At 35.0% G+C, this 12,666-nt stretch overlaps 1 protein-coding gene across 4 annotated transcripts in view; it reads right to left on the bottom strand.

The window, feature by feature from the left end:
* Positions 1-717: 717 nt before the first annotated feature.
* Positions 718-12,666, bottom strand: part of LOC145939671 (irregular chiasm C-roughest protein) — a 201,450-nt gene continuing 189,501 nt past the window's right edge. For all 4 annotated transcript variants that reach the window (XM_083044154.1, XM_083044151.1, XM_083044152.1 and 1 more), the window contains one exon: positions 718-11,886. In XM_083044154.1, coding sequence (XP_082900280.1) covers positions 11,788-11,886 — 99 coding nt within the window. In that variant the 3' untranslated portion in view covers positions 718-11,787. The remainder of the gene's footprint in view (positions 11,887-12,666) is intronic.

Below are 12,666 nucleotides of genomic sequence, written 5' to 3'. Positions count from 1 at the left end.
AAGTAATAGTGGTAGATTCTGAAAAGGAATGTAGATATATTAGTAATAATACAATAATCGTAAATCTTACTATAGTAATCTAGATTAACTGTGAGCAAGAGCATCTCTTGGATCATCTTCCGAGATATTTTTTTCATCGATTCGATTGTTCTAAGCGGCTAAATATTATGACGATAATATTATTGGGTCATTTCTTGTCAAACTGCACGAATAATGATATGCAAATAATTGCATATAATTTAAATTTCCATTGTAGTCTATGTCATAATTATCTGCTCAATCATTTGGTAGATATAGATAGATAAAACAAAGGCGCTTGAGAAATGTTATCAAATTTTTCTTTTATATCACCTAAACATATACTTGCTAATTTTTAAGTAAAACGTGTTACTTATATTTCTGAATATAATTATGTTTGATTTATGTATGGGTGTGTCGCATTAATCACTCTCGATTATTTCACGGAAATGTGCTCTTTTTCGGCGAAATTTTCGGCGACACGAAATGGCCCAATGGACACGAGTCAAAAAACTGAAATAGATCTTTCTTTCTCTTTTATATAACTACGGGTCTTTACGGCGGAGAGATGATGATGAAGTGCAACATATAAAAATAGCATTATTTTCTTTCATTGCTTTCATTACAGTTTGCTCAACTGTGTGCTATATGAAGTAATCTATTTTATTTATTTTCTCTCTCTCTCTCTCTCTCTCTCTCTCTCTCTCTCTCTCTCTCTCTCTCTCTCTCTTGAAATGTGGATACACACATCTGATCCTCGTCAAACACTTGTACGCAAACATTTGCACGGGGATCAGTCGGATAACATCGAGGTAAAGTTCCGGGTCGCGCAGAGAATGAAAGTACAGGCCACCGATCTCGAAGCAATTAAAATTATAAATAATTTCCATCTTGACTGCGAGACCCGGAAGTTACGTTCGAGAAAACATTATACATTATTCATTAACTGATTCTTCGTCTCGCTAAGCCTTCCCTGAAAATCATCGACGATAGTATACAAAGAAATCGTACGATTACTATACTCGCGCGAGCAAATATGGCAACGAAAGTCTTGTTTTTTTGAGGCACATACATGGAAAAGTGCAAATTTATCTCGTCTTTCGCTGCTCACGTAAAGTTAAACGCTTTGAAAAAATATTTTCGTGTGCTACTCAAGATTGAAGCGATATTAGCAAATCGTGCAGCGCGTAGCACATTGTTTTTAAGCGAATAATCTCGACGAATTCAACCTGCAAGTATCTTTTTCAGAGATCGAACGCAAATTTCGTAGATGAAACATTTGTCAATATATCGCATTTTTTCATCGATACACCCTTTTGCGAAGGATTTAGAGTAATTGTGTGAATTAAACCGTAATATTTTCCAAGAATAAAGTCACAAATAATAATCAATTCTTTTTAAATAATTTTATGGTGTCTATTAAACAAACTATCGTCATTATTTATTAGCTTTAGTATAATTATTACTACTTTTATTATTGCAATGTCATTATCCTATTGTTACAATTACTCTGCTCGCGACCCTACAAAAGGATGCGCCGATGCATATTTAATGTGCTTCTTTTAAGAAAAACGACTCAGGATCGTTTCTAGCTGTTCCTTTGCGACGATGCAACGTTGGTCGCACAAAGATTATCTCGTTTCATCTTAGCCTTGTACAAAATAAGAAATGCATACAACGTTACGCGGAAGCGACATAATTTCCAATATATCGACGCATCGATAATTGCGCACTGAAGGGAAAATAAAAAAAAAAGCAGCACGCTGCAATATCCGAGGTATCAGTCAAGAAAAAAACATTACAAGAACGAAGGGAAATGTTAGACTATGAGAGCTATGTTATGGCAGATATTTAATAAAATATAATAACATCGGCGATATATATGTATAAATATATACACACATTACTTTCTATGGGAAACATAAAATAAACGGCAATATATACGCTTAACGATAAGTATGTAAATGAAATATAAATATACTCAAAATAATAAAAAATAATTATAATCATTATTACAATTATCTTGCACAAATATATGCGATCATCAATAAAATATAAAATATACACCATAATAATAGATTGCATATACATATATATTGCTCAAGCTGTAAAATCATATTGCTAGTAAAAATTGCATTTAATGTATAAATGGATATTACGTACATCTTCAGAATGTGATTGGTGCAACTAAAAAAACTTAATAATGCTTTACTTATACATACATATTAAAAAGAGATGATATGTATATTTAATTCAATCATCATATAATTAATATATATTTTTTTAATATACTGATAACAAATAATCAATAATAATAAATAGTATTGTCGAGAAAATATATAAATAATCGAAGTTCTTTGAAGAAAGTACTAACTCATCAAATATTATATATTTATAAAAAATAAGGAATACGATAAGGAAACAATATCTAATTTTTAGTTAACAGAAAAATTAATATCTTCAGTTACACCAGTCTCATACAGAAGTATAATGTACGTGTGAAAGGGAGTAATTAATAATAAGAATAATTAAAGCACTCGATGAACGTGCACATAAATCATGCGATCATGTACAGGACGTGTAATTCAGATAATACACGTAAAATAAAATCTCTTTGGCTTTTTATACGATTGAAAAGAAATGCGCTCCGCAAATGTATGTATAGGATGTATCAAAAATTGCACACATCTTCCCAATAATAATTTTTTTGCGAAGTTAAAATTATGAGTTTTGCACAGAAAAAAATGGATTGCACGTTATTATTTATCACAACATATTTTAAGCACGTAATTGCTTTCCGGAAATTTTATTAAAATTTTTAATGAAGTAGATATTAGAATTTGCTATCTATTCGCGCATACTTGAAGAAGCTTAATCGTGAAAAAATCTCTGTTTAACAGGATTTTCACTCACGTTTACATATTGCAGATCGTGCTTCGCTCCTCTCTTCCCTCCCCACACTTGTGTGTAAAAATAAAAGAAAACAAATTTTCTAAATAAAAATTTCGTCACGTAAACACGGATATATCTGGATAAGCTAAGGGACAGTGGAATACGGACGATATCTATCAGCTCTACTGTGCAAGAAACATCGAAAATCGAAAGTAATAGGTCGTAGTATCTTTGTACTTACACTCTTACGATAGTATCATGCGTATGTAAGGAATAAAATTGCACTTACGCACGGCCTCAGATCAGATTTTCGGAGGCCTGGCTAATCGTAAAAGGAATGAGAAACGTATATTATCTATCCTGGGATGAAGAATTATTGGCACACTGTCATATCGAGATAGATTGACTACTTTTGCGCTGTGTAATAAAGTTCTCAGACTCATTCACACATTAGAGAATTTTTGCAATATCGTACCTGTGAATACTGGTAAACGCTAAAGTCCCACATTCGTATGAGACACAGTTGTCATATGGTAAATTTTATTTTATCTATATTATTATTTCCCGTACATACGCGATCTATTGATATTAAAGTTTAATCAGAGATTCAAACCGGTAGAATTTCGCTCATGTCGATTCGTTACTCTCGATTCTACCTCGCGGAAATTAAACTTATCGAAAATGCACCGGTTTCAATCTTCGCGTTTAACGTATTGGAAGTTCGATATTCCAAAATTTCTTCACTCATCCCCTTTTTCACACAGACGTGCTCTCATTCATTCGCTTCATTCGTTTCTTTAACGGAAGATCTTGTGCGAAAGTTGCGTGTAATCTCTGTTGGCGTCTCTCTTATGCTTGCTCCTTTCCTCTTTTGTTTTTTGTTAAATGCTACAGGTACATGCGAGGAATTCGGAATTCAATCTTAATTTAATGGATAACAGTAATTGCAATCGAGGCTCCGCGATACGAACGAGTAATGGACGTGATATGTTATTACATACATATGTTCGAGCTTGTGTTGTGGCTGACGTACTTTTAATTGAACGCACGTCAATTAAAAAACGAAATTTATTTTCATGTTTACTTAAAATCTCATGATTTAATTGTAATATTTTAGCGTTGCGACGGACAAAAATCTAGATTTCATATTCGTACTTTTCTTTCGATAAAAAGCGAATTTTTATACATTGGCAAAAAGTTGCAATGTAAACGCTTTCTCTCCCCGGTTGAATCTGTAATGAATCGAGATATATAATTCATATTTTCCATATAATTTTTCATAAATTATTTATGCGGTTTCATTATTCTGACGAGAAAATCTGATTAAACAGGATTGGCTCGTTAAAAACAAAAGAAAATTTTTAAAAAATTTGACAAAACAAGAAAGTGACAATTCTTTGCTTATTTTGTTGGTATTTTAAAATACCAACTCTTTCGCCTTCCAATGAATGATAATTTCGTTATCAATATATATTTTGAGATTTAGAGAGTACAAAAGTTGCTACGTTATAATAGAGATTAATTAATTAATATCAGCTTAGAAGATTCACGGTAGTCGATAGTCGAATTTAATCCAAAAGAGATCGATTTCCGGTTAGTGTGTGTAATGCCTCCAACAAAAATTCTTATATCGTCGAGTAGAGTAAAAAATGTCCGTATATCATCTTATACGAATATGTTTCTGCTTTTACGACGAAATTTTATATCGAATAATAATCGTTATATATTAATATATCAGTAATATCAACGTTCTAATAAATAGTGCATAGAGAGAATTTTCTTTTAGAATTTACCCTGAAAATCATGATAATCGTGGGACAATATGGTATGGAAAGAATTTTATGAGAATTTCTTTGATTAATTTTACTAAATTATATTGTAAAATTAATCAAACATATTTTATATTTTATTGTGATATATATCATTATTTTTTATTGTGATAAATATTCTTTCCATACCATATTGTCGCACGATTATCATGATTTTCAGAGTAAATTCTAAGAGGAGTGGATATGTTTCACAATATGTAAATTATAAAAATTTGAGAATGTGTTTATCGGCATCAAATCACGGATTCAATACAAGAATTCTTTTGTACGCTATTCATATATTGCAATTTATCGATTGAAATGAATTGTGCATATTTAACATTACATGCTGGTCGATCGTTGGGGACTCATTTATCGGGTTTTATTGGTACAGGCTCTCCGATATGATTTTTCCGAATACATTTGTGAATCGACTAATTCATTAATTTATTTCATGATTCATTAATTAATGATTCCTGATAAAGATATATGTAAGCTTGTATGTAAGAATATTTTAAAGTGTAAAAAGAGATTGATTGAATTTAGAGAAATTAATTTTGTTTAGAGAAAGTATTGTCAAATTTTTTAAAAATATAGATATTTTTCAAGAATCTCCGAAAAGTGCATTTTGATTGTAATAATTTTTGTGAAAAGAAACTAATAATAAGCGACAAATTACGATAATTTTTTTCCTTCTGAAGAGAGAAAGGAAGGAAAAAAATCGTCGTAATTTGTCGCTTATTATTCTTTTTCCTTTCTTTTCTACGATTGATGTTTTTTCTGAAACGATTGATTCTTTTTTTTTGGGGGGGGGGGGGAGGGGGGATAAAATATTCTCTATTATCTCCTTACTTTTGCGTCAAATATTATGAAGAACAACTGATGCATCGACGTCGATTACTTGTTCTCGAATACGCGAGTATATCGTTCCTAAAGTATTAAAATGCAATCAATTGCGTTGAATACGTAATCAATCTAACAGATCTGATTCCCTTTGAAAACTGATGACAACACACATACATACATGCACACGGAAGTTACGTAACATAGACTTTTTGCATAGATATGGCTACGTTTGTTTGAATTCCCTGCTTTCCCTTCCTCTATCCGCAATAGTGACGGCTGTGGAGAAAAGGCCGTGGAAGAAATTTAGCTTTTTTCGGAGAAAGAGTCTTTGTAGTGTCGTTGAAATGTGTTTGTCCTAATGATCTGATTCCCTTTGAAAAATAAACACACATACACACACACGGAAGATACGTAACAGAGACTTCTCGCACAGATATGGCTATGTTTGTTTTAATTCCCCGCTTTTCCTTTCTTTATCCGTAACAGTGGCGGCCATGAAGAAGAGGCCGTGGAAGAAATTCAGCTTTTTTTTTCGGAGAAAGAATCTCTGTAGTGAAATGAACGCAATCGTCCTATTAATTGAGCGAAAGTGATCATTCTGAATCGGGATTCGCGATTCGCACTTTTAAAACAATCAGCTGGGATTATCCATCGTCGCGAAACATCATCGATGCCGAATGATATATCCGTACATTCCATATACGTTCTGAGAAAAAGCTTAACATCGAGAAAAATATGGGGATATATATTATCTCCTATGTGTCGTTCAGTCGAATTCGAAATAGATTCATATTCATATTCATGTATTCACGTTGCCACGTTACGCAGCAACTCGCGGTAGCACGCAAAGAGAACGCTCATTCTCTAAAAAGTCACTTTCCCATTTACGAATTTTGGCCGGCTCGGTCCTTTTTTTTTTTAATACTCGCGATTAAGATAGAGAAAAAGTCGGACATATTACCCTAGAAAGGCGTACTCGCTTTATTCTCGACGTTTGATCGGCTCAACGTAATCTTTTAACCCTTTAACGCCGTGCGTTTATTGATTTAATTTGCATTTTAATTAATCCTCCTTTGATCCCCTCGGCATCTAACGTGTTCATATAGTCATAGCGTATAACTTCGAAGCCTACTAAAAAAAAACTATGAAATTTATATGTATATCATTCATTTTAATACATTAATAGTCAAAATTCTTGAATTTTATAAGTGAATCGCAAAATTGTAACACTCTGACGTTAAAGGCTTGATAGTATGAGATGGACTACAGATATAATTTGAAACTCAATGCACTGGTTGATTGATATGAAATATGCACGTGCAATTTTTATCTATCAAACGTAGAAAAAGAGATAAATTATATGACGTATGCCATTCTAAAGTACGTTCCGATAAGTTATTTACATTATTTGTTTTGTTTCCTAACGCGATTTTGAACACGCTTTCGATCACTCGTCGTGCGGATGAATAAAAACGACCGAGTCGGCGGATAAACTTTGCGTAATAGTAGTAATAGGCCATAATTCCTAGTCGTAAAGTATGAAAAGTATCAACAAATTTGAAAAATCCCCGTCCATCTCCTGTTTAGGCAATTATCTTCTTTCGTTATGCGAACGAAGGGTTGCTCGCGTTCGCTAAAAAGGACTGTCGCTTACATTGCCTAGGAATTTGACTTTACAACAACGCGATCGCGCCACGCTATACCCATTAGAAGATCGTTCCTTGACTAAAAGGCGAAGAAATTGATATACAATTCAATTAATAATTGACAGATAACCAATTAATACGTATAGGATGGTCCTACGGCAGAGAAGGCGTAAACTCCTAAGATTTCAAACGACATAAACTTTTTCTAATTTTAACATCGCCACACGGACCATCCAGTACATTGATTGTGTAGTTACTTCGCGTGTATACCTCTCTTTAATCTCTCTATGTGTTTTTTCTCTTTTTTTCTTTTTCCGCTATATAATAGAAATCGTGTGTATCTGTATGTATGACATCTCGTACCGAATGCATTCATGATGAGAGTCTCTCCCGCGCTTTCTGTCGTCTATACATCCGGCATTCGAGAGTACCACTTGCAAAACACGAGATACTTGTGTATATGCATTATTCACCATTCCACGTACATATGGTGCCTTCATGTGCGCGGCCGAACTAAAGGTTTCGAAATTTTAAATAGTTAACAGTAACATCTCGGCTTGAACATTGTACAGAATGATCGAATGACGTACGAGAAGCGAAACTTCCCCGAGATAGATGATTCGTGAATCCCCTGTCAATGACCTGCGTCGACGAAATCGCAATTAACTGTCCCATCCCACACGAAAATAAAAAATTCATTATTACATGCGATGAAATATTAATTAAAATATTACATTTCTTCTCTGTATTGAATAATTTGATAATTTATGTTATGTAAAAATGAAAGGATAATTTAATTTTATATATCAAGAAAGATCCATTTTAATTAATAATTTGAAAATTTAAGATTGCCAAGATCCTTTTTACGTGGATGTTTGGACAGTTAAGCAAAATTCAATACGTACATTCAATACATTCAGTGCGTTGATACCACTTAAAGCCCTCCTTATATTGTGACTTCGTCGACGCGTCATTTGCCTCGAAGGGAAAAAGTCACGATCGTTCTTATTGAAAAATAAGCCGTATAATTTTTTCAAGTTTGCGAATTCCTACAAAAAAAAAAAAAAAAGAGCTCTCAGGACGATTCTATTTCTTCGGGACGAGACATCTGACGCGGGACGCTTCTCGTAGAGAGTGTGAAGTACGCACACATAGTGGTTTACAGATACAAAACTAACTAAATCTTACGAGATACGGTGAGCAATAATTCCAGATATGTACAGAAGTTATGTTACAGACGTTACAATATAAAGATATCTCCCGACGACACGAATATCGTGTATTCGCGGCCTGGAATTTTAGCTTTTCAACGTGCGACGATCGTTTAATAATAATTTTCCCCTCCTTCGACGATAATGCGAATCGCGTCGAGAGTTCCTCGCGTGAATTAATCATGATATCCTGACAGATATGCAGGATACGCGTGTACGGCCCAGTCTGTAATATGTGCAGCCTTCGTTTTTGAAATTCTCTTAATAATTGATAGGCTACCCTGTTTCGTTATCATTATGAATGGTATCCCCCATGTCCACTCTATACATCACGACGTATTTTTCAAGATACGCTTCTTCTCGATCGCACTAGAATAAATCGAGGATCGATCGCGCCATAGATTATTCTCGAGGAGTATAAAATTCGGAGAGTGTTATCTGATAATTCAAGTTTCTTTCGAAACTTTTGAATTTAGAAATGTTGCTTAACGCGTATTTTTATTATTTAGTTATTAAATTTTAAAATTAAAATTAAATTCGCTTAGACATCTCAATCTGTTGACAACGCATTTCTTAAACCACACGTTTATTTAGCTTTGTCACAATTTTTAAAATCTTGTTTCTCAAATTCTTTATATATCAGATTACTCTATTTTGAAGAATGCTATAAAAAATTATTAGTTAAATCGTAATTTTTTAATTTTTTGTGACATTAGAATCTACAAGAATAAAAAATGGACTTGTCAAGTTCCTCTTCCGAACCTTGCGACCCTCGATAACGAGCTACGACGTATCGAAGCAGAAAGGACATATGCTAAAAAAAATAAAAGAAAAAAACTTAACTCGTTATAAGTGAGATTACGCGCGGCTTTAGTAGTCACGCGCTTTTCTTTTTTGGGGGAAAAAATGCGCGACGAAACCGCAACGCCGTGGAAAACATCGCGCCGTTTCGTATTTTTCTCGTTACGTTTTTTCATATATAATAATATCATTTATCAATAGATATTTACACGAAGCCGTCCCATCCCGCGAACGAGCTTATTTCAAATAGAATTCGCTTTCACGTAGTGCCGTCAAACTATATATAGGCCCTATGCTCATATTGACAACAGGTGTATAATATATTTTTATATATATATATATATATATATATATATATATCTAATGATTTTTCGCTATCTATTTTACAAATGCGAACAACCGCAAAACACACGGTGATCGATTCCCTTCGCGCGGACTTGCGCTATTTACTATCTGTTCGTCGCACGTAGAACTTGAGGCCGGAGAAAACGCGAAGTCACGGACTTATCGTCGTCACGTAAGCCACGTGACCGCCGCGACGTCGTCGTTAATCCTTAACGTGCGTCCTTAATTTGCGGATGCTGAACATTTCTTATAAGCTAATCTCTCAATTATTTTTCCCTACAAATACAAAAAGGCAGCGCGACACAGTAAACATCGAAGTGGCAGCCGAGACATTTTCGCGTTACATTAGAATTAAGTTTACATTTGACACTCTTTGCATTTATGTTCATGGTAAGGTGCTCGATGAGTAGAGCGGTCGTCTGATAATTGATAGATTCGAATTCCCAGCTATTTTGCAGGTGGAGAGGTGTTTGAATAAAATTAATATCTTTCTTTGTGATAAAACAAACCCGCTAATACAAGAAGATATCAAATTTTCACTGTAGTGAGATATAAAAAGAAAGAGTTTTATAGGACGGAAATCTACAATGAAATCTTTGATGTTTTTATATATATTTGAAAATTTATATATTTTTTAAATATATCGCATTCTAACTTTATTGCCAAGATTATCCAAAGTATTGCTGTAAGAAAAACCATTACTATCTCACTGCTAATGAGAGAATTATCACAAATGTAATTATGACAAATGTAAACCCAGCTTTTCTGTAAATTACCAGAAAAATCTACACGATAAAGCTTTCAGCCTCATAAATCATTCTCGATATTTCGCGAAAATAATCGCGTATCTCATCGATATCACGCACTTTTCGGCTACCACCGCGACAGCAACAATTCGCGACGTGATTCGTTCGGACTTTTCGTCTCTCGTCGCTCGAGCGAGTCTTATTAAATGCTTATTATATAGAAGATCTAAAGTATGTCAATAGAAGATTGTCGATACCGAGTGGTCTGTTTTCGCCACCGACCGAAGAGAGTGCCTTCGATCCACGAACCCAACCAACATCGCCACCCCTTGTACTCACGAATTTCGTTCGAGAGCACACTACTCACGGCGCTCTTCTTCTTAAATCTAATCTTATTGACCCAAAAAGGGAAAGTACATCCGTTCCCTTCGATATTGGCGTCTTTTCCGCACTGGCAGTGTCTCTTCAGCGTGTGTTACGTTCACCACCGCGAGACAGTTTGATTTCAAGTGTAATCCTAGCGCAAGCGTATCATTAACACGAGCGAGTCGTTCATTGATGCATTTACATACGATACCTTCTTAATTTTCGCCGCAACCTCGATTTTTCCGCACACTTCTTGTCAACCTTCACGAAATCGTCGAATTTGGTTGGCGCATACACCAGATTCTTCTTTGCGCTAAACGACGGTGGAAGATGTCTTTCTATCGTTGTTCGACGAAGCTTCAGGCAGACTCCACGCACCGAACATTTCCTGCGCGTCCTTCCAATCAACATTATCAGAAACGTATCTCATCTCTTGATAAGCGGTCCCAGCTATTCCATCCTGAACGTGTCCGTAGGGGCCTGGTCTCAGAATATCGACTGTATTCTGCGCCGTTCCCCCGTAATTTCTTCTCTTCGTCAGCAATCTCGTCGTGACGTCTGGTCGCGTTTTCCGCAAAGTCACGTCCGAATCCCACGGGCTACCCGAGGACCTGGACCAAGTTCTAGACGCATCTATCGAATCTTCGCGTCCGTCTCGATGATGCCAGACTCTCTCGTTGATTCGCTTACTGATCTCGTGTTGGAAGTTCGCGTGACGTTGCCGCACGAGTTCCTGATGATCTCTGCTGGCTCTTCGCAACTGTCGAAGAACCAGCTCGATATACTTGAGCGCCTCGCCATTCTCGGCCATTCGTTGTGTCCGGTCCGTGGTCCCGCCATGACCCACGCCGCCCCGCGACTCTCGTCCTAAAAGTCGCTCGCACTCCGCTCTGTAACGTTCCGTGTTGTAGCGGATCCCGTCGTAGCGATATCGAATTCGTTCGGATTCGTCAGCGGGGTATCGCGGATCGCGCGTCGTCGACTTTATCGTTGTCGCCGAGCATGGACCGAGCGAATAGCGAGATGTCCCGAGGACACGGCCGAGTTCGAAGGTGGTTTCAGTTAGGCCCGAGTATCGACGGTTCTAATTCGGATAGATCCCCTGGCCTCATACGTGCGTCGCTAACGTGCCCACCGCCGATGTGCGTTTCACCGTCGCCATGGCGCCATTTGGACCACCGGTGATGTAATGCGCTGACAATGGGGCCTATAAAACAGAAAATAACGCGGGTTCTGAATTACTTGGCAATTTAAGCTATTTTTTTTTTAAGTATTATTTTGTGTGTATGCATGTTTGAAAGTATTCTCTTTAAATTTAAAAAAATATTAAAATTTTTTTACTAATATATATAAAATTAATATATATATATATATATATATATATATATATTATATATATAAAATTAATAATACATATATATGTGTATTATTATTTATTATTTTTTTACAAAAATTCTCCGAAATTAGATGTATAGTATTGATTATATATGAAATGCAATAATAAATAACTCTTACATTTCCTTTTCTCGAGAAATTTTGCGCCACTGTTTCATATTTATGAAGAGTAGACTATCTCATCAGTATATTTTAATTCATTTTATAATGTACATAATATTTACATTTAATTACTTAGAATCTTTAGAAATGTAAAATAAAGATACTCTACAGCTCTACAGTTCTACATATATTTTCATCTACATCTATTAAACAAAACTTTAAATATTGAATTATACAATATGGAATATATTATGCGAGCGAAAAGATGGCACATATTATATTTTTTCTCATTTTGAGAAATAAAAAAAGAAAGATAGTTATACCTAATATAAAAAATGCATCTACATTATGGTTCGTTTCTATAACTATGAAAGAAAAAATTGAAGACTGTATGTCTCGCTATAGTAATTAACCATTGCGTCGTTCTAAATGTGTATGAGTTTATCATTGGTTTATACTACTGTGTTCTATTCAATAGCTCGTATATGTT

This window comes from Prenolepis imparis, unplaced genomic scaffold (genome assembly GCF_030444845.1).
Source record: "Prenolepis imparis isolate NDT839.2.m4 unplaced genomic scaffold, iyPreImpa1.0 SCAF_8, whole genome shotgun sequence".
Classification (NCBI taxonomy): Eukaryota; Metazoa; Arthropoda; class Insecta; order Hymenoptera; family Formicidae; genus Prenolepis; species Prenolepis imparis.
The sequence above is the reverse complement of the archived record's forward strand: the minus strand, read 5'-3'. Positions and strand labels throughout refer to the sequence as shown.